This window comes from Zootoca vivipara, chromosome 13, assembly GCF_963506605.1.
Source record: "Zootoca vivipara chromosome 13, rZooViv1.1, whole genome shotgun sequence".
Lineage (NCBI taxonomy): Eukaryota > Metazoa > Chordata > Lepidosauria > Squamata > Lacertidae > Zootoca > Zootoca vivipara.
In genome coordinates, this window is record NC_083288.1 from 11,559,475 (window position 1) to 11,580,042 (window position 20,568).

At 46.8% G+C, this 20,568-nt stretch overlaps 1 protein-coding gene across 4 annotated transcripts in view; it reads left to right on the forward strand.

Annotated features, from left to right (window-relative positions):
• The first annotated feature begins 5,913 nt into the window (after positions 1 to 5,913).
• LOC118094330 (transcription initiation factor TFIID subunit 1) overlaps positions 5,914 to 20,568 on the forward strand; it is a 41,261-nt gene continuing 26,606 nt past the window's right edge. For 3 of the 4 annotated variants that reach the window (XM_035134604.2, XM_035134608.2, XM_035134607.2), the window contains exons 1-12: positions 5,914 to 6,134; positions 7,399 to 7,516; positions 8,631 to 8,747; positions 9,793 to 9,912; positions 10,786 to 11,027; positions 12,268 to 12,486; positions 13,360 to 13,581; positions 14,361 to 14,556; positions 15,966 to 16,082; positions 19,067 to 19,234; positions 19,975 to 20,102; positions 20,194 to 20,301. In XM_035134604.2, the coding sequence (XP_034990495.1) occupies positions 6,006 to 6,134; positions 7,399 to 7,516; positions 8,631 to 8,747; positions 9,793 to 9,912; positions 10,786 to 11,027; positions 12,268 to 12,486; positions 13,360 to 13,581; positions 14,361 to 14,556; positions 15,966 to 16,082; positions 19,067 to 19,234; positions 19,975 to 20,102; positions 20,194 to 20,301 (1,884 nt within the window). In that variant the 5' untranslated portion in view covers positions 5,914 to 6,005. The remainder of the gene's footprint in view (positions 6,135 to 7,398; positions 7,517 to 8,630; positions 8,748 to 9,792; positions 9,913 to 10,785; positions 11,028 to 12,267; positions 12,487 to 13,359; positions 13,582 to 14,360; positions 14,557 to 15,965; positions 16,083 to 19,066; positions 19,235 to 19,974; positions 20,103 to 20,193; positions 20,302 to 20,568) is intronic. The other variant, XM_035134611.2, reaches the window with a different exon arrangement.

The window sequence follows — 20,568 nt, forward strand, 5'->3', positions numbered from 1 at the left end:
GCAGGCAAATTCCTTCCTGGCTCCAAATATGACAACCGTTAGCAACCATAACAAGGTCAAACAATAAGGAGGAGGAGGAGGAGGAGGAGGAGGAGGAGGAGGAGGAGAAGAAGAGGAAGAAGAGGAAGAAGAAGAAGTAGAAGCAACAGCAGCTACATAGAGAAGAAAAATGAAACACAGTTGAACATGTGACCCTGGAAGAAAATATGGTTAAATTTCATAAGAAGCTAATGACCTAAAAGGCAATAAAAGGTTAAACTAAACATTTATAGGAGGATGAAGGGAGGGAGGGTTTGCTCTTCTGCTAACTGCACTGAAGGTGCCCAGTACAGCCAGTTTTTATGCATCACTGCTGGATAGGAGTAGAAACTTCCAGCCCAGCCCCTCTCCAGCATCTTAAATTTGATATGGGCTCAGATTCAACTAAACCAGACTACTGCATAAGACCTGTCAATTAGCATTAGTTTGTCATTGTTTAAAAACGGATGCTAAATATTACGTTAAAGATAAAGGTTAAAGGGACCCCTGACCATTAGGTCCAGTCGTGACCGACTCTGGGGTTGCGGCGCTCATCTTGCGTTAGTGGCGAGGGAGCCGGCGTATAGTTTCCAGGTCATGTGGCCAGCATGACAAAGCCGCTTATGTGTTACTAAATATTACGTTATATGTTACTAAATAAAGATATCTAATAGCAATTGAAAGTGTTTCTTAGATGCATAGTCATTTTTTAAAAAAGCAATCTAAAAAAGGTAAAGGACGACTCTGGGGTTGTGTGCTCATCTTGCTCTATAGGCCGAGGGAGCCGGCGTTTGTCCATAGACAGCTTCTGGGTCATGTGGCCAGCATGACTAAGCCGCTTCTGGCGAACCAGAGCAGCGCATGGAAACGCCGTTTACCTTCCCGCCGGAGCGGTCCCTATTTATCTACTTGCACTTTGACGTGCTTTCGAACTGCTAGGTGGGCAGGAGCTGGGACTGAGCAACGGGAGCTCACCCCGTCGCGGGGATTCGAACTGCCGACCTTCCGATCGGCAAGCCCTAGGCTCTGTGGTTTAGACCACAGTGCCACCCGCGTCCCGAAATATTACGTTATGTGTTACTAAATAAAGATATCTAATAGCCGTTGAATGTGTTTCTTAGATGCATAGTCTTTTTATTATTATTAATAGCAATCTATCCTGGACATAATTCAGTCTCGAGTGCAAATAGTTTTAGTCCTTCACAGCGAGATGTTTAATAGTCCTCAGGGCGTTTGTTTTTTTGTAATGTAGATTAGAAGAGGCAGTAAAAGAAAGACAGGAAGTTTTCAGAACAACAGGAAACCTCAGTCACATTTAGGGGGTCTAACGAACCCACCAGCATTGAGAAATGCAGCCAAGCTCTATCTCACGGTACCCAGGTGTTGCTATGTTGGATGTCAGGCCTCACCACAAGCTTTGCAAACTGAGCTGACACAAAAATTCAGCACTTACTCATTGGTTATGAACAAGAACGTCTCAAACTAGAAAAAAAAAGCAACAAGGGATCCTGTGTAAAAGCTAAAGGCTAAAGATGATTTATGGACCATGGACACTGAGGTCAATGGTTTATTATTTTATATACCATCTAAATATGTTTCAGCAACCATGAGCATATATATCACATCACCACCATGGCAATATCCTGCTTCCCTCTCTCCATTCCCTTTTGTATCATGTCTTTTTAGATTTGAAAACTGAGGTCAGGGATTGTCTAGTTTTTATTGATCATTAAGACACGCTGGGAGTCTTTTTGGCTGAAAACAGCGTAGGGTACAGATGCCTTGATTTAATATTTAAATGAATGACTATAGGAAAAACAACACACCATTTACAGATCACATTTTCACAACAGGAGAAAGCAGGCAACAGGATCATGCACAGCCTATTGGCTTTTTTTTTCTTTTCTTATTCAGAGCAATAACTGTGTATATAGGCAGTGAATGTGATGTCGGTCACAGAAAAAGAGAGCATGAAAAGCTGGATGTGCTATTAGTACAACATCTGAACTAGCAGGGTCTAGATTAGCACGTCTCTGCCTATCTCCAGAGGGTCTCACAAGCCGCTTTACTCTGTGCCCCTCTCTTTGTAGCCAGCATAACTTCTATACATGGAATCTTCCATTATATGCAGCATCCGCAAGTCAATGCAGCTGGTTTGATGAAAGATTACACGGCATGACCCACCCCCTCCCAAGTGCCTGGAGTCGGGCATGGAGAAGGGAATTCTCATGGGACTCAGTGGAACCTTTTCATGTGCCCAGGCTTAGCTGGGTGCAGACAGGTGCTGGTAAAGCGTGATGTGCGTCTGATCGTTACTGATAGCAGGCGGTCTGTCAATATTCCTGGCAAAGGGGCTGCTCCTTTTCAGAGCACAAGCTGGCTAGAGGGGAGATGTGTTTATGCACACACAAAATAAATTGCTTCTCTTTAGTGAAACCATGACTTGTGATTCAGAATACTTCCCTTTTTTTCCCTTTCCGGTGTTCAAAAGAAAACCCCTTGCAGAAATTGCTTCCGCAATCCTTTCCATATTTGAGATTGTAATTATCTGTTTGGGAATACATAAAATAAACAAAATAATGAACGTGACATGTGAGATCTGCATTAGATCTTTTGCTTTAAAAATAGCCAAAGCCCCAAACCCTGAACATGTAAAGCAGTGAGAGGAGGGAAGGCTCTCAACTTTTGATGAAAACAGCAACTTGTGCAAGAGGATGCTTAATATGATGCCTGCACTCCCCCCTTTTTTGAGCCCAACATTCCTTAAAGGTACTATGTGTCCTGCAGCAAGAAGAAAATACCCCACACATCACACTCAGGTACCACAATGCTGCCTGTATTTTTCCACTCCCCAATTCATAGCATTGGGTGGAGGTGGTGAATCTAGAAAATGGCATGGACCTGGCGTGGGAAAGGTTATCCTCCCTCTCCGATAACAACATGTGGGATCCTACCCCCACCCCACCCCCGGCATGGCTGCTTTAACTCCTGTCCTCCAAAGCCAAAGATGGATCTCCTGCATTTGTTATGGACCCAAAGTCCCACTGACCTCTGCAAGATTCAATTTTGAGTAAACATGCACAGGATTGAGGGTTACAAAAAAGAGAGTTTACTGCCATCTGTGGGCATGAAGCAGTAGTGCGCAGGGACATAAATCACATATACAGGCAAGGGGTTCTCAGTGTGCTGCCCATTTTGTAGAGGATTATTGTGGATCTTGAAGAGGACAGTGTCTCTCTCTCCCACCCCTGGTCATAGTGTTATAAAGGGCAGCCCAAAGCTTATTTTGCAGTGCAAGGTCATAGAAACTTCAGTTTCTTTATCATTATCATCATCATCACCATCAGCTTTTTATGTTTTTCAGTTTTATACGTTTCAATAATTCTACAATCATTTTAACATTTCAAAACTTGACTTCCTTCCCCCTCTTTCTACGGTTCCTTAAATTTATTTTTTATATTTTCTGCATATTCCAAATTAACTTAATTTACTCATTTATTCATCTACTTTAAATATATGCTCTTATAAAACTGCAGGTTATTACAATAATCCTGCCAATGTTCACAGTTTATTTGTAAATATTTAATAATAATAATAATAATAATAATAATTTTTATTTATACTCTGCCCTTCCCAGTCAAGACCAGGCTCAGGGCAGCTAACAACAAATAATATCAACACAAGTATAAAAGAAACAATTCAGTTAAAATGCAGATTAATACAATGTTAAAATTCAATTTTAAAATTAAAAATCTATGAATAAGATAAAACCATTATGAAATAAAACCTTAGGGGAGGGTAACCATGGGGTCAGACTGCGTCAGTCCGAAGGCCTGATTTAATAAACCATCTCCATTCTTTTATCTTGATTTCTTATTTTTCCGGTAAGTTTCACCATTTCTGTATATTCCATAAGTTTTTGTATCCATTCTTCCTTTGCTGGGACTTCTTCTTCTTTCCATTTTTGGACAAGTAATAGTCTTGCCTAGAAATTTCAGTTTCTTGTTGAGGTTGCTCATTCTGCTGTTTTGAGCTTTCCTGGGAAATCGGATCCTCCCTAGCAAGAGGGCACATGTTGTAGTGTGACCTTGCAACCAGACCCTGTGTTGTGGGTGGGAACGTTTGGATGGCCACAACACACCATTGGAGGTCCCTCGATGCTGGGTGCAATCAGACCAATGGGATGCCAGCAAATTTGTGTCGAGGGACCTCTATTTTAACCCATCCCTGAGCTTCCTATTCTAATTCATTCAAGAGGGTTATGGGAGCAGAAGGTTCATAATGTTTGGGCTATTCCTTCAGAGAAGCTGAGTACAGCTGGCTTAAACTGGTTATCTTATCTCTTCTTCAAGGTTATGCTGACTATACTGTAATAAGAGGCCAGAAGGAGCCTGGGTTTCACTTTGCATAGTGTTATGGTTTAGACATATTATAAGTTATTGTAAGTTTAAGTCTGCTGCAGCTGGTTTTCTTATGGACAGTGCCAATCCTGAATGTATTGGATTTGTGACCATTATGCTCATTTGCCTTCAGTAGCAGTAAAGCTCTGCTGGATGAAATATTAATTGCCTCTGGTTTATTTTTTGGGGGGAATCCTGCAACATGTTTAAGTTTTAGATTGGAGTTCTGCTCTGGATCACTGCTGAGTAGAATTCCATGACACAACCTGCCCCACAAAAGGATATGGCAAAGCTAGGAAGAGCATACACCAGGGGTCAGCAAACTTTTTCAGCAGGGGGCCGGTCCACTGTCCCTCAGACCATGTTGGGGGCCGGACTATATTTTAATAACCCAGAGATGCATTTTAAATAAAAGGACACATTCTACTCATGTAAAAACATGCCGATTCCTGGGCCATCCGCGGGCCGGATTGAGAAGGCGATTGGGACGCATCCGCCCCCCCCCCCCGGGCCTTAGTTTGGGGACCCCTAGTATACACAATTACTCCAGTAAGATGTGCCCTCCCTGATAGTCGCCTTTTGCTGCTGCCAGCCTCCTCTGGGAGTATTATTATTATTATTTATTGAATTTATATACCGCCCTATACCTGGAGGAAGCTACTAACATGAGTTTGACCAAACTGCGGGAGGCAGTGGAAGACAGGAGTGCCTGGTGTGCTCTGGTCCATGGGGTCACAAAGAGTCGGACTCGACCAAACGACTAAACAACAACATATTACCCGGAGGTCTTAGGGCGGTTCACAGAAAAGATCAACATAAAAACCACAACGTATATATACTCAAAATAAAAACAACCACCCAATAACACCCCCCTGTGGGAGCCAGCTGTATGCCATCTACCCCTCCCCTCTGAACTATATTTAAGGCAGGAGCACAGCAAGGCCAATTGCCAGACACTGCATTGGCCCGTGAACTCTTGTTTTGCCATACATATTTAAGTACTTCAGCCTAGATTGTTTGTTTATATTCAGTGCTTTTTTTCCTTTAAAAAAAAAGTTTAGGGGGTACTCTCATTTTGACTCAAGAAAATCACCATTTTATAGTTCAAATTGGGGAAAAAATAAATGGGCAAAAGTATAAAGATTCACAAAATGTTTGGGGTAGGCCTATGCGTCCCCCTGCGTCCCCCAGAAAAAGGCACTGTTTATATTCATGCTGCGTTTGCAAAATCGTTAATTTTTGCCGGGTTGTGTGTTGTTGTTGTTTTTTGAAACTTCATCGTCTGCATTTTTATATATTTCCGACTTATTCCAATGTTTTCGGGACCATAAACCGCTTTGGCACAGGCGATTGCGGGGAAAGCGGCGCATATGTCAAACGACAGAGAAGCCGGCAGATGGAATCCTAGAGGCGCCGCTGTAGCGGATGCTGCGGAACTCGCCCAGGGGGCCTCCTAGCGCCGCTCTACTCTCCCGGCGTGCTTTTCATGGTTGCGGCAGCTTCCGCTTCCGGCGTAAACACTTAAAGGCAGGCGGCTGAGGTGGCGGTACTCTTAGGAACGGAGTCGGCTGCTGCTCCGTCGTGGAGATGTCGGACTCGGAGAGCGAGGAAGACGAGGGCGGCGACAGCCGGGCGGCGCCCTTCTCCCTGGCCGGCTTCCTCTTCGGCAACATCAACGAGCAGGGCCAGCTCGAGGGAGAGGGGCTCCTTGACCAGGTGGGCGCTTCTCGGGGGTGGGGGCTTACAGGCCCGGAGGGGCAGGGGACGAAGGAAGGGGAGGCTGGCTAGCTAGCCGTGTCAAGGTAAAGGTGGAGCGCGGAGTGGGGCGTGGCACAGGGTACAGTGGGAGGGGCCGAGTTGAAAGGGAGAGGGACCGGGAAGTGGGGGGGGGGAACAATTGGAATGGGGACAGGACAAGGGGGGCACAGGGGAAAGGTAGGGTCGGGGGACTGGGAACGGTAGGGGCTGGCCAGTCGGGTGGAGCTGGAGGTGTGTGTGGGGGGTGCAGGACCCCACTCGGGAGAAGGGAGGGGATCGGGGGGGGGGGCTGCCAAGCCATGGGGGGGGCGAGAGCTGTGCAGGCGGGGGGCGGGGGCTGCCCAGCCATGAGGATGGGGGTCAGGGCTGCCCAGCTGTCAGAATGGGGGAGGCTTCTGGGCATAGCTGTCAAGTTTTCCCTTTCCCAGTACGTTTCTGAGCACAGTTCAAAGTGTTGATTCTGACCTTTAAAGCCCTAAATGGTGTCGGTCCAGTATACCTGAAGGAGCATCTCCACCCCCATCGTTCTGCCCAGACACTGAGGTCCAGTACTGAGGGCCTTCTGGCGGTTCCCTCGTTGCGAGAAGCCAAGTTGCAGGGAACAAGGCAGAGGGCCTTCTCGGTGGTGGCGCCCGTCCTGTGGAACGCCCTCCCATCAGATGTCAAAGAGAAAACCAGCTACCAGATTGGGAGGCTTTTAATGTTTAATAGATTATTTTATTTCATTTTTCTGTTGGAAGCCGCCCAGAGTGGCTGGGGAAACCCAGCCAGATGGGCGGGGTATAAATAATAAGTTGTTGTTGTTATTATTATTATTATTTTCTCATGAGGAAGCCGATTCAGCATAAGGGAATTTCTCTTAAAGAAAGGGAGAACTTGACAGCTATGGTTCTGGGTCAAGCTGGAGCAGGGAAGAGAAGATGGAGGGAGCGAGCGAGCGAGCGAGGAGGGGAAGGGAGGCAACAAGGAAGGGATGGGGGCACACGTGGGGTAGGATGACCTTTAGGTAAACTGGTCTCAAACTATTAAGGGCTTTATATGCCAACAGAGTAACACCTTGAACCTGACCTGGTAGCAAATTGTCAACTAGTGCAGATCTCTGAGTAAGGCACAGTGGTTTGAGTTAGAGCATCTACTTTGTATGAGGAAGGTCACAGTATGGTCTTAAGGTTCTTTCCCTCCACTTCCATCCAAAATCCTGTTTTCTTTCTGTCCCCCACAGGAGTCAAAAAAACATTTGGCCGGACTTGGGGCATTGGGTCTGGGGAGCCTCATAACAGAAATCACAGCCAGCGAAGATGATGCTTCTGAGTCAGATGAAGCCCAGTTGGATGAGGAAGGTAGGAGAACGTTTTTGTCTTAGGACTGGGACAGAATAGCTTTCTCTAGGCTGGTGCCTTTCATATGTTGTTGGGAGCGCAAGGATGATAGTACTTGTGGTGCAACAACTTACTTAGGGCACTAGGTTGGGAAAGGCTAGGATACAAGGCAGGCATCTCCAAACTTCGGCCCTCCAGATGTTTTAGACTACAATTCCCATCTTCCCCGATCACTGGTCCTGTTAGCTAGGAATCATGGGAGTTGTAGGCCAAAACATCTGGAGGGCCTCAGTTTGGGGATGCCAGATATAAGGGCTTTGCTCCCTCAGGGATCAAGGCTGACTCCTCTTTGTGCATTTAAAAATAGGTTGCAGCTGGTTAATTCAGTGTTCTGGCATTGCTTACTCAGGGGTTGCAAGTAATGGCTGAACTTAGTAGCAAAGCCTGTAAAGTCCAGCACCACCATGATAGCACAATATTTTATTTTAATTTGAATACCACTCTTCATCCATAGATCTCAGGGTGGTTTAAACATAAAAATACAAAATAAAAACACAAAATACATAATAAAACAAGAACAGAAAACCCCCACAAACCAATGAACCCCCCATACCCTCTCCTACAACCTTGTGTAAACGTGGTATAAGATGTTAATCAGCCCAAGGCCTGGTTGAAGAAGAACGGTTTCACATGGTGCCTAAAGGTGTATAATGAAGGCCCCAGGTAAGCCTCCCTGGGGAGAGCATTCTACAGGCAGAGACCCACTGCAGAAAAAAAGGCTTGTTCTTGTGTTGCCACCCTCCTGACCTCATGTGGAGGAGGCATACCTAGAAGGGCCTCCAACAGTCGTCTCAAGGTCTGGGTAGGTTCATATGGAGAGAGGTGGTCCTTGAGGTATTGTGGTCCTGAGCCATTTAAGGCTTTATAGATCAAAACCAGCACTTTGAATTGGGCCCGGAAACTACCTGGCAGTCAGTGCAGTGGGGCTAGAATTGGCATTATATGCTGAAACCCGTATTGCCCTGGTGAGCAATATTATTCTTGAATGTGGGTGCGGAAGCTGGGATAGAAAAATGGTGTGGCCTGTTGGGTCTGTAATTTTTCTGTGTTCCCTGTTCCTCTCCCTGCCTGCCAGGCTGGGTTAAGAGCACTGAAGATGCTGTCGATTATTCTGACATCACCGAAGTGGCTGAAGATGAGAGCCGGAGGTACCGGCAGGCAATGGGCAACCTTCAGCCAGTTCAGAGGGCAGGTAGGTGGTGGCAGCTGCTTTCCTTTGTCACAACTGATCTTTCACCTCTTCAACTGGTCCTTGCTAACCTGACACTTGCTCTGGCTCCCTTTTGCTCTTCTTGCATCCTGTGTATGGGGCGTTAGAGGAAGGGTAGTACTCATGGTAGATGGGCTACTAGGATGACCAGCCCCATCTGCTCCTCAACTCCCTCTACAGCATGTGCAGAAATCATTGGGCCCACTATTGTTCTTGTCCTCTCAATCTGCCGGAGCTTGTTTCCGCATGCATGGGAAGTCCCTAACTAACCAGGGGTTTGAGACCAGTCGGCTACCCTCAACTGGTTTAGCTGGCCAGTTGAAGCCAATTCCAGGGTGTGGCTGCTGTCACATGCTGTCACATTCCCTTTGTTTTTAAATTTACTGTACACCCATCTGGGAGTTTTATGTTAAAGGAACATAGGAAGCTGCCCTAAATTGGTCCAGATCCCTCATACATCTGGTTCAAATGGGATGCGGGTGCACTGTGATCTAAACCACCGAGTCTCTTGGGCTTGCTGATCTTAAGGTCGGCAGTTCGAATCCACACGTCGGGGTGAGATCCTGTCACTTTGTCCCAGCTCCTGCTAACCTATCAGTTCGAAAGCATACCAGCGCAAGTGAATAAATAGGTACCGCTGTGGTGGGAAGGTATATAGCGTTTCCATGCACTCTGGCACTTGTTGCGGTGCCCCTTTGCGCCACAAGCGGTTTAGTCATGCTCGCCACATGACCCAAAAGAACTGTCTGCGAACAAACGCCGGCTCCCTCAGCTTGAAAGCGGAGATGAGTGCTGCACCCCATAGTTGAATTTGACTGGACTTAACCATCCAGGGTAAACCTTTACATTTTTTACCATCTAGTTCAGATGGTGGGAATAGAAGATCTGTTTTGGATGATGGAGGGTGCCTGGATCTTCTTGGAATGTTTAATCCTTGTGGTTTTTAACAAGGTATTGTACAATAAGCCGAAGTTGTGATGTGATGGAAGGGCTGCCCACCACTCTGTTCTTCTCTTCCTTTCCTTAGATGACGACGATGACGATTATGATGCTGACTCCGAAGATATTGACTCCAAGCTGATGCCTCCCCCACCACCACCTCCAGGGCCGATGAGAAAAGAGGACGAAAAGGACGCGGCTGCTTCCGGTGCGTATGTACTCCTGGGAAATAGCTGTAAGCCATGCAGAGCCCAGGGGTGAGCAGTATCATAGGCTTGTAGAGTTGGAAGGGAACCCAAGGGTCATCTAGTCCAACCCCCTGCAATGCAGAAATCTTTGACCCAACTCGGGCTCAAACCCACGACCCTGAGATTAAGAGTATCATGCTCTACCCACTGAGCTATCCCAGGTCTGAAACAAACACAATGAAAAATAGTGGGTGGAATCCAGTGTAGCAGCACCTGTTGTTCTGTTAGCACAATAATTTTAGCTTGTGCCTTGTAACTCCCCCCCATGTGCACCGCACATCCAGTCTGTTCTGGAGGGGGGCGTGTCGGGGGAGGGGAGGCATAGGATGTTCTGTTGCACAATCAGAAATTTTTGCGCTGGCAGAACATTCACACTGTGCCACTTTGGATACAACCCTAAGCTGGGATTTCCCTTTTGCGTTGCTGCCTCAGCTGAAATGTGGTTTTATTTTGATGTACTTTTTTCTGGCTTGCAGTTTTTCACTTTAAAGTGCTTTCAGCTTTGTGAAAAGGCAGTACGTATACAAATGTGCTTCATTTATTCAATAACCGTAGAATCTACCGGAAGCAGGAGAATTGGATCTGAGAATTTAAAACTCCCTGAGTGCGGAGTTTTTGATGTGTCTAGGAGGATTCTCTTGGCGTCTCTTCCCCTCCCACTCACTTGACCCTTTTAAAAATGCAAGCTGATAATTTCAAGATGCTGGCTTCCATTTGAAAAACTGCACGTTTGTCTTTGATGCCTGGAATAAGGCATGTGACCCAGGGTTAGATTTCTGTCATTTTGAGGTTAGGAAGTAGTGCCTTCCTTCCTGAGAGGTACTCTCTTCCAGGGTCTGAAGACAATGATGGTATCATCCTTCCATCCATCATTGCCCCTTCATCCGCTACCTTGGAGAAAAATGACTTCAGCAGCTCTTCGGATTCTGAATCGGAGTCGGGTTCCCAGGACTCGCGGAAGGCAGAATCCAAGGACAGCAGACTTACGCTGCCACTTGCAGGGATAATGCAGCAGGATACCACCAAGCAGCTGCCCAGTGTCACGGCCCTGTTCCCCGAGTTCAGACCAGGCAAGGTAGGGCTTGAAGGTTGACACTCTGCAGAAAATGACAGGTGGGGGACCAAGTGAAAGGCTGTGCTTTGTGCTAAAAGGATGGAGGGCCCCCCATGCTTTATTCACTTTATTTTTTGTTATATAAGTTAGTGAAACAGATGGGCTACCTTCTCGGGTTGATGAGCCCCATGTAGGAGAAAGGAAACTCTGATCCCAAACCTCCACTACCCTACACAAATCTGGGGTGGATTAGCTAACATGGTTGGATGACATGTTGCATGCCTCCTTCCAGCAGCTCCTGCAGTCAAGCTGGTGCCAAATGTATTGCTCTGCATTCCTTTGGCCCACATCAGCGAGGCTTGTTGTCTGGGCAAAAAGGTAAAACAATGAAATTGAGGGGGGGGGAATCACAGCCATACTTAAAAGCATACAGAGGACAAAATGCTAAAACAAATGAATTGTGGTGTTTAATACAGCTTCACTAGGTGAGAACAACAGTGGTTGCTGGGAACCCAAACAAATTGAGTTCACAGGCTTATGTTACCCAGGCTTCTATCGAGGCATAACCTCGTCTTAGATATTCACATGTGTAGGAATCAAGTCTTATAGCAAGCAGGATTGCAATTGGGAAACCAAGTAGTGGCCTTATCAGAAGAGCAAATGTAACATCATAGGAAAAGGCTTGAATAGCAAGTTCATATATTCATCTTTCAGTTTCAGCAGATTCCTTCACACTTTATTACAGACATTTTTGCTCTTTTACAACATCCTTTCACTCAATAATCTCTTCACACTTGCTTTTACTGCCAGTAAGCTATCTTTCAGGAGGTGCATCAATGTCTTTATTCACCACAGGGGCACTTTTTTGGTGGGGGGATTGCAGCTCTTCCCACCCCGTCCAAAAAGCGCCCCTCCCTGCTACTGAAAATGCTGCCCCAATGCAGTTAGGCTTGGAAAAAGCCTCCTATTTTATAGCAGTTTCTCAAGCCTGGTTGTGGCGGAGGGAAATGTTACTTTGACAGGATGGATGTTGGTGTCCATGAGTGTAGTGGAGAGAGTTATCTGAATGAATAACTCTGTGTGTGTCCCCCAAGTTGGGGGGCTCCCCCACTCCTTCTCCTGGTCTAGCATCCCCATCTGCAGAGGGCTGCCTCCCCAGTGAGCCAGAGAGATGTGAACTTGCCTCTGACACAGCTGAGTGACCAGAGGCCAGTCGCTTGCGCCTCCCAACCTTTCCTCCCCTCTCTGCGTCTCCCTGTAGGTGCTGCGCTTCCTGCGCCTCTTTGGCCCTGGGAAAAACATTCCATCGGTCTGGCGCAGCGCCCGCAGGAAGCGCAAGAAGAAGCACCGGGAATTCACTCCGGAAGTGCAGGTCCTGGAGGGAGAAGCTGCGGTCGAGACAATTGTGGAAGAGAAATCTCCCTGGGAGTATGAATATGCCCCGCCTCCTCCTCCGGAGCAGTGCCTTTCAGACGACGAGGTGAGTCTTCAGGAGCAGAGAGGATGATAGAAAAGGGTGTGTGTGTGTGTGTGTGTCACGTCACATGGCTTTGTTGCTACTCCAGGAGAGAGGGTGAGGTTTCCTGTCTGCCTTGCAGTAGGACTGTCCCCCTGCCGACAACGGCTGGATCTATTCCAAGTAACAAGGCAGGCTGGGAAATGGCAGTCTCCATAAGGCAGATGCCAAGCGTGAATCTGTGCGGCTGGAGTCTTTGGTCATGGATTTGCTGGATGCAGAGTGGTGAGAGGCAACAGCTGGGGGACCCCCGAGGGAAGAAGGCTCAGAGCCAGGGTGGTGGTGGTGGGAAGACAGTGAGTGGTCAGAGGGAGCAGATTGGTAGGAGGAGAAGTTGGAAGCTGAAGAGGCCACAGGGTTTAGTGAGCAGGAAGAGTCTGTGGCAGAGAGCAGCCCAGAATCGGAGGCAGAGGTGGAGACTGGAGGGGAGAGGGCTAAGAGGCAGAGATGAGGCAGGCTGCTGAAGAAGCCAGGGGGGTCTCCCCGTCCTGCTGTGACCAGTCCCCCCCCCCCGGTCTCCCAGAACCCAGAGGACTTGGAACAAAGATAAGTTGGAGAAGTATCAGGTTGCTTGGAAAGGGCCTGGGGTAGGAGGGGCCTTGGAGAGCAGTGGGAAGGAACCTTTAGTCCTCACAACTGCCTCATGGGGGCAAGACCTACTGGGAAGAGTTGCTGTGCTCACTAGGTCTGAGCTGCTTAGTTTCTTTGAATAAAGAGTTAACTTCACTGGCACCTTGTTAGTTATTTCTGACCTGCACCTGACTCCTGCCTTGACATCATCTCAGCATGATCCCAGTTCCGTCTCCCTTGACCCTTCAACACCCTCTTGTCCTCCAGATCACCATGATGGCACCGGTGGAGTCCAAGTTCTCCCAGTCTACAGGAGATGCGGACAAGGTGGCCGACACCAGGCCCAAGGTGGCTGAATGGCGCTACGGGCCTGCCCAGCTCTGGTATGACATGTTGGGCGTTCCTGAAGATGGCAGTGGCTTCGACTATGGCTTCAAGATGAAAGAGCACAAAGATGAAGAGGAGGAGGAGGCGGAGGAGGAGGAGGTGGTGAGTTGGGAGGAAAGGCTTGAATTTGTCTCTCTTGAGGCAGGAGGACAGGGCCTTCCTACCAGTGCCTTGGCAGTTTTTAAAATTTCTTTTTGTAAAGTTTTATTTCGTGTTATAATGTATATAAAACAGAGAACAATTATAACCATGAACAAAAATTAAAAAGCGGAAAAACAGAACTACAAAACAGGAACTTAGAATGACCACGTGAGTTAAAACAACAAAGTTCAAGTAAAGACTATCAGTGTTCTCAGATAATGAAGTATAATTTTGTCAGGCTTATGACGAGGGTCGTCTTGAAAATGACAGTTCTGCTCAGTGCTATTTTTCTTTAAAAAGAGGTGCTGGAACTCATCATTTATACCTCCCTCGTTCTCTTAGAATGGCGATGGCACGCACCTGAGAGGTGCTGGAATTGAGTTGAAAAAAAGGTCTGGTTCTGCTCTATATGTCATAAAAGAACTCCAAGTATACTAAAAGTGCCTGGAGGTTCTAGTCCTTGTGGAAATCTCAAATTATGTGCAGTTTTCTCCATTATGGCTGTATTCCAGAGTGAGTGGTACCAGGTGTCCAGTGCAAGGTTTGGGGCTGTTTCCCATTGAGTTGCAATTTGTGCTTCCAGGATCATATACAAGACCAATTCTTTTGGCCATATATCTGCATTGGCGTTGTCTAAAATATTCATCGACATTCATTTTAGACAGCAGGTGGTAGTTTCCATAGTAGTAATCATCGTTTCTGTCAAAAAACCTTGACGCTTTTCTGTTCTGCCCTTGCAGGGCACTGTGGTGGAGAAGGATGAGCTGCTGGCAGACGAGCACTTCCTCATGGTGACCCAGCTGCAGTGGGAGGACGACGTCATCTGGAACGGGGAGGACATCAAGCACAAGGGGACCAAGACGCAGCGGGCTAGTCTGGCTGGCTGGCTGCCCTCCAGCATGACCAGGAATGCTACTGCTTACAATGCCCAGCAAGGTGAGCTCAGCAGGCAGTTGGGCCGAGGGCCATAGTTCAGTGTCAGAGCACTTGCCTTGCATGCAAAAGGTCCCAGGTTCTGTCCCTGGGCAGGTGTGAAGGACTCCCTAGTCCTGAATGGGGTAACTGTGCCCCTGAAGGACCAGGTGCGCAGCCTGGGAATTATTTTGGACTCACAGCTGTCCATGGAGGCACAGGTGAGTTTCGTGTCCAGGGCAGCTGCCAACAGCTCCATCTGGTACACAGGCTGAGACCCTACCTGCCCGCAGACTCTCGGACCAGAGTGGTGCATGCTCTGGTTATCTCCCGCTTGGACTACTGCAATGCGCTCTACGTAAGGCTACCTTTGAAGGTGACCCAGAAACTGCAACTAATCCAGAATGCGGCAGCTAGACTGGTGACTGGGAGTGGCCGCCGAGACCATATAACACTGGTCCTGAAAGACCTACCATTGGCTCCCAGTATGTTTCTGAGCACAATTCAAAAGGTTGGTCCTGACCTTTAAAGCCCTAAACGGCCTCGGCCCAGTATACCTGAAGGAGTGTCTCCACCCCTATCGTTCAGCCTGGACACTGAGGTCCAGCGCTGAGGGCCTCCTGACTGTTCCCTCACTGCAAGAAGTGAAGTTACAGGGAACCAGGCAGAGGGCCTTCTTGGTAGTGGCACCCTCCTTTTAGAACGCCCTCCCATTAGAAATAAACAACTACCGGTATCTGATTTTTAGAAGACATCTGTTTAGGAAAGTTTTTAATGTTTGATGTACTATTGTGTTTTTAATATGTTGGGAGCCACCCAGAGTGGCTGGGGAAACCCAGCCAGATAGGCGGAGTATAAATAATAATATCCCTGGCATCTCCAGGTATGGCCAGGAAATGCTGCTGGAAAGCCCAGAATGCTGCTGCCAGTCAGTGTCCTCAATACTGAGCTTAATGGACCAATGGTCTGACTCAATATATGGCAACTTCCAGATAATTATGTCTCTTCAAAGCTGCTGACTTTTTTGTTGCTCTTTTGAGAATGGAATTATTATTATTACTGTTACTCCTTTTACATATGCCTCAAGGTGATCTGCAGGCATACAATAAGAATGGCTAAAATGGTTTTTAAAAATACTACAGCTTTAAAAGCAATGCAAAATGAATACAGCAGAGATCCTTCATCTCGCTGCAAAAGTTTATTGAAACAAAAATGTCAACGGTTTTTTTAAAATGCCTGGTTTTATTGCTATTTTTTAACAAATATGCTGTGTTACATGAATGGCTCAGAGGTTTTTGCTGATTTACTTGGCATTTAAATATCTTGTCAAGGAAATAAATGAGAATCGCCCTGGAAGCTTTCTTAGCCAGCTGCCGCTTGGTTTCAGCAGAGGCTCCCTGACCTTTCCAACGCCCTCTTGCTTCTGTCTACAGGGCTGAACCGCAGTGGGTCCCTGCTCAATTTGCCTGTCCCTCTAATGCAGAAGCCCAGCATGGCAGGAGTCATGGGCCTTGCCAAGTGCAAAGAGAAGCAGCTCCCTGAGCAGCAAGGTAAGGAGGAGAGGAAGCTTGTGGCACACAGTGAGGGAGATGGTATGTGTTGGTCAGCAAAAAGGGAACTGGTGGTAATTACCTGGCAGGATCTGGGTCTGACGTATCGGCTGCAGCCCTGCCCAAACGTGTTAAATTTAAGGTTTCTTCAGAGGAGAAGCAACACCCCACAATAGATCTCTACACCGCCAGTGACCCTGAAGAGTTGTTGAATCCTGGCATCCCTGCCCCAGGACCAGCGATCCCCACACCTGGGTTCCTGGCTAGCTTTCTGATTCCACCCTTGCCCATCTCTCCCAGCAGCACGGGAGAGTAGTGAGCCAGGTAGGAGCTTCAGAGCACACAAGACTACTCAGATGGCTTTAAAAGGGGATGATGATGATTAATTTTGTATACCACCCTTCATCCATATGTCTCAGGGCGGTTCACAATTTAAAACATAAACACAAACTGCGATGCATTCTCAGGCCAAATTCAGGAACTTGCTTCTGCTTTCGCTCAGAGCACACAAGTCTTTCTTAAGTAGCCCCAAAGAAGGTGGGGATGTGATGACCTCAATTCTAAACAGAGATCAGTGAAATCCCCAATAATACTGGGAGCCGAGGAGCATGCGTTGCAGCAACATAATCCTATGTATGTCTAATTAGCAGCATGTTCTGTTAAATTCTGTGGGACTTGACTCCAAGGTAAGAATGTATAGAATTGTAACCTCAATCTCTCTAGTTACAGCGTTCACCCACTAGTGGCTGCATGACCCACTTTCACCAATTAGTTAGTTAAGTGTAATAATTTTATTGACCGTTAAGGTAAATGTGCACAGGATTCGACAAATCTATGGAGGGTAAGACTGTCAAAGGCTCCTAACCCGGATGGCTATGTTCACTATTGGAGGCAGTATTCTTTAGAATATCCGTTGCTGGGAACAGCAGCTTGCTTGTGGATTTCTGGTTGGCCACTGTGAGAATAGTGTGGGACTAGATTGGCCACTGGCTTGGTCTAGAAGGGCTTGTCTTACGAGGCATTGAGAGAGCAGCGCCTTGCCGTTGAGTGACTTAAATTCCAGTGTGCCTTAAGTTAGCAGGTGGCACAGTCGGTGCAAATGGGAGCCCTATGGGTTTCCAGGAACAAGACAGCAGGGGTGTGCTCTGGTGAGGAACAAGTAGAAGTAGGGAATTCTGCTTGTATATGGAATTCTACTCATATATTGACCCAGAGTAGAATCCCAATGTATAGTTAGCTGAGTAAAAACTTAAACACGTTGCAGGATTCCCAAAAAATAGACCAGAGGCAATTGTATTTCATCCAGCAGAGCTTTACTGCTACTGAAGGCAAATGAGCATAATGGTCACAAATGCAATAGATTCAGGATTGGCGCTGTCCGTAAGAAATCCAGTTGCAGCAGACTTAACTTAAACCTACAATAACTTACCGTATTTTTCCGTGTATAAGACGATGCTTTTTTGCTAAAAAGAATTAGGCAAAAATTGGGTGTCTCATACACATAGCTGCCAAGTTATCCCTTTTTTTAAGGGATTTTCCCTTATGCTGAATAGGCTTCCTCGCGAGAAAAGGGGAAACTTGGCAGCTATGCTCATACACGGATAGTGAATGCAGAGGGGGTGTGTGTCCCGTGCGATTAATGGCAGCAAGCAAGCAGGAGATTGGCAGCGGTGATTGAGTAGATGATTGATGGCAGCGGCAAGGTCCGCTGGTGAGTGGCTGTGGCGATTGGGCAGACAATTGGCGTCTGCGGCAAGTGGGCGGGTGGGCTGTTGGTGGCAGCGAGTGGGCAGACAATTGGCTGTGGCTAGGTGTGCAATCGGCAGTGGCTGTGGCAAGCGATCATCAGTGGCGGGCAGGCGGGTGAGCGATTGGCGGAAGTGACCTTCCCCACCCCCACCCCCAAAGTTAAACAACTTAATTTCTTAATTTTGGGTCATCTTATACATGAAAAAAATATGGTATAATAAGACTAAACCTTAAAGCTAAGCATACTATATACAGAACATCACACCAGAAGGAAGAGAGAGAGAGAGTGAAACCCAGGCTCCTTCCGGCCTTAATTTTATATAGTCGGCATGACCTTGACAGAAAGAGATAAGAGAACTAGTTTAAACCAGCGGTACTCAGCTTCTCTGAAGGAATAAGCTAAGCATCATGAACCTTCCACTTGTTTGTTTCACACAGAGAAGCTTCCAGAACCCTCTTGAATTAATTAGAATAGGAAAGATCTCTACACATTAGATCAATGCTTTCTACACTAAGAAATGCAAACTGACAGTGTGCTAATAAGTTTTTGCACTAGTGGTTCCTGTGAGTGTATAATGGTTATTTTTTACTGAATGCATATTCTGTAAGAGGAATACGGAATAAAGGTGAAAAAAGCACAGGTGATGCTATTTTGATGTTGACTATGTCTTGCGGGTGGCGCTGTGGTCTAAACCACCGAGCCTAGGGCTTGCCAATCAGAAGGTCAGCAGTTCGAATCCCCGCGACGGGGTGAGCTCCCGTTGCTTGGTCCCAGCTCCTGCCAACCTAGCAGTTTGAAAGCACGCCAAAAAGTGCAAGTAGATTAAAAAGGTACCGCTCCGGCGGGAAGGTAAATGGTGTTTCCGTGCGCTGCTCTGGTTCGCCACACGGCCAGTAAAGCGAGATGAGTGCTGCAACCCCAGAGTCGTTCATGACTGGACCTAACAGTCAGGGGTCCCTTTACTTTTATCTATGTCTTGTGGACTGTGCAAAAAACTTGTGTTAAATGAGCAGCATTGATTCCACATGAGATCTCCACTTGGAACCATTCTCCATTGACACTGTGCTCTTCCTCCTTGGCAACAGCCTGGAGTTGGTCTCTTCTGGTGGTACTCTGTGGGGTGGGGTCTGCCTTTTGGAGAGGGTGGCAGACCTCGTTTGGGGGAAGAGGAACTTGACGGTATCCTAGTATTCCGGAAATCTTGAGAGAAGTGTTGTATGTTTTGTTGTTGCAGCATCTCTGGATGAAGACAAGCCGTGGTTTTCTATTTTCCCCATTGACAACGAAGAGCTGGTTTATGGCCGTTGGGAGGACAACATCATCTGGGATGACGAGGCGATGGAGAAAGTCTTGACCCCACCGGTTCTGACCCTTGACCCAAATGATGAAAATATAATCCTGGGTATGTCCACAGAACCATTGTGCTTTCCCTTTGGGCTTAGTAAAGAAAAGATCTCTGGCTTTCTGAAGCATGGTGATTTTGTAACTAGGGATGAGGATGCAAAATTCAGGTGGGCTGGGGGAAATGTTTTCCTAAGCAACCACCTATCCAAGGGCGGTGAAGCTCTTGCTTTTTCTATCTCCCAGTAAACTACCTCTCCTAATGAATTCTGGGAATTGTAGTTAATATGAGGAGCCTGAGGATCTCATACAGAACTTTCAGTAAACTGTAATTGCCAAGGTTCTTTTGCAGCAACCGTGACAGTTAACTGCCTCACCCCCCCCCCCTATTTAAATTTGCACTGTAGCTATTTCTATACTGTAATGAGCAGTGGGGCTTAAACTGCAGAAGCAGGGGGTGAGGTAACCTGTTATGTAAAAGATCCCATAGGGAGGAACTGAACCATTGCCTCAGGCTTAAAAATCCCCATAATCTCTGACTGTTTTAAGTTTAGACGGCTATTTTTAACAAAATCAGTCAGGCCATTTAAAAAAATAATAATTATGCAAATGTAACAGGAGAGAATAAAGATATTGTTAGCTGGTATTAAAAATAAGAATATTCCATCAATCCAGACTTAAAAGTGATTGGTGATTATAATCCCTGCATTCAAATGGGCTTCTTTTATGTACTTGAAGTGGTGCTGGGGATATCTGCAGGCAAGCATTCAGAGTCCCTTTCTCTTGTATGTTCCTTCCTAGAAATTCCTGATGAGAAGGAAGAGATGACGTTGAACTCTCCTTCCAAAGAGAGCAAGAAAGAATCTTCTCTAAAGAAGAGCCGGATTCTGCTGGGCAAGACAGGAGTCATTAAGGAAGAAACTCAGCAGGTTTGTGGGAATGGCTTGGGTTTCCCCCCCACATAAGAATGATGAACAGAAGACAAATTCTGACTCTTTCTTCCCTGTGTTGCAACTCTAGAATATGTCTCAACCGGAGGTGAAGGATCCCTGGAACCTCTCAAATGATGAATTTTACTATCCAAAGCAGCAGGGGCTTCGTGGAACCTTTGGAGGCAACATCATCCAGGTTAGAACCAGTAGGGGCAACTCTCTCCATCTCTCTGTATGTGTGCATTTAAGTATGCAAAATGCAATTTCCTGCAGAATTCTATCATTCTGAGAACCATGTGCCATTGAATGGTGTTCCCTGCCTTCATCATAGGACAAGGTGCCCTGTGCAGGTATAACTGGTGACCCAGCTTTCTATTGGAAGCTTGCAGGGCCTCTTCCCAAAGCTTTGCATGCCATAGAAAGCAGCAGGTCCTTTGGGCAGACACATCCCTCAGCCCCTTCC